Below are 919 nucleotides of genomic sequence, written 5' to 3' on the forward strand. Positions count from 1 at the left end.
TATGTGAAATCATTTTAATATTTACAATGTCATGCATATGTGTATAAATGTCAGGCCATGCATGGGTATATGCGTTCATAACATCATCAAGCCTCTGAGGGCATCCCATCATATCATCTCAGCCATTGTGGCCACAATTTCAAACAAGGGATAAATTAGGCACCTCGCTCTCCTCGATCTGTTGGAGGTACTTGTCCCAAACAGCTTCATCAATCTCTTCTTCTGAATCATACCCATCAATATACTGAGCTTTTACGGAACTGGACATACCATCCTCATCACCGGCGGAAGTCGAAGTCTTGCAATCGACCTCTTCACCAAGTTTCTGTTTCTTCTCCGGCGGGGTCTCCGTAGCGTCAGAGAAATCTCCGCCACGAACCCCTGCTACTAACGAGGAAGCCACGTTCTGAGGTATTGTCGGTGGTGGCGGTTCACGAATCATGTCACTTCTTTTGACAAACCCTACAATCACCCAATTCGGATCACAAAGAAGAGAACAAAGAGCTACAACCTACCCGGAATTTATGAGAAGTCCTTTAGTTTGGAGGGATTAGGTTTTTGTTGGAGGCCCGCATTAAAGGTCTCAAATGAGCCGACACGTGTCACGTTTTTTTTTTTTTTTGAAGTTTTTTCGGCCTCGTTAAAATTAAAATTATATTTTAACAACTCAAATATAATGGTAGTAATTCATCTAAAAAAAAAAAAAAAACTCAAGATATGTAAAAATAAAAGAGGAATTTATGGAGTCTACCTATTAAACTAAAACTAATTACCCGGTTATATCCACTTGGATAATAATTACTATACATAACTACTCCATATAAAATTATTACCCATCCTCCATCCATTAAGAAAGTCTTTAAAGGCTTCAGGGGCAACAAATCTATACCTAACCTATACGGGACCTTTCTTCCTTCAA

The 919-nt window shown here is 39.3% G+C and overlaps 1 protein-coding gene across 1 annotated transcript in view; it reads right to left on the reverse strand.

Moving 5' to 3' along the window:
• Positions 1-537, reverse strand: part of LOC109221065 — a 3,882-nt gene extending 3,345 nt beyond the window's left edge. Inside the window, exon 1 of the mRNA XM_019385521.1 lies at positions 164-537. Within this exon, the coding sequence (XP_019241066.1) occupies positions 164-442 (279 nt within the window). The 5' untranslated portion in view covers positions 443-537. The remainder of the gene's footprint in view (positions 1-163) is intronic.
• Between the last annotated feature and the right edge of the window lie 382 nt (positions 538-919).

The sequence above is a fragment of the Nicotiana attenuata genome, unplaced genomic scaffold (assembly GCF_001879085.1).
Source record: "Nicotiana attenuata strain UT unplaced genomic scaffold, NIATTr2, whole genome shotgun sequence".
Lineage (NCBI taxonomy): Eukaryota > Viridiplantae > Streptophyta > Magnoliopsida > Solanales > Solanaceae > Nicotiana > Nicotiana attenuata.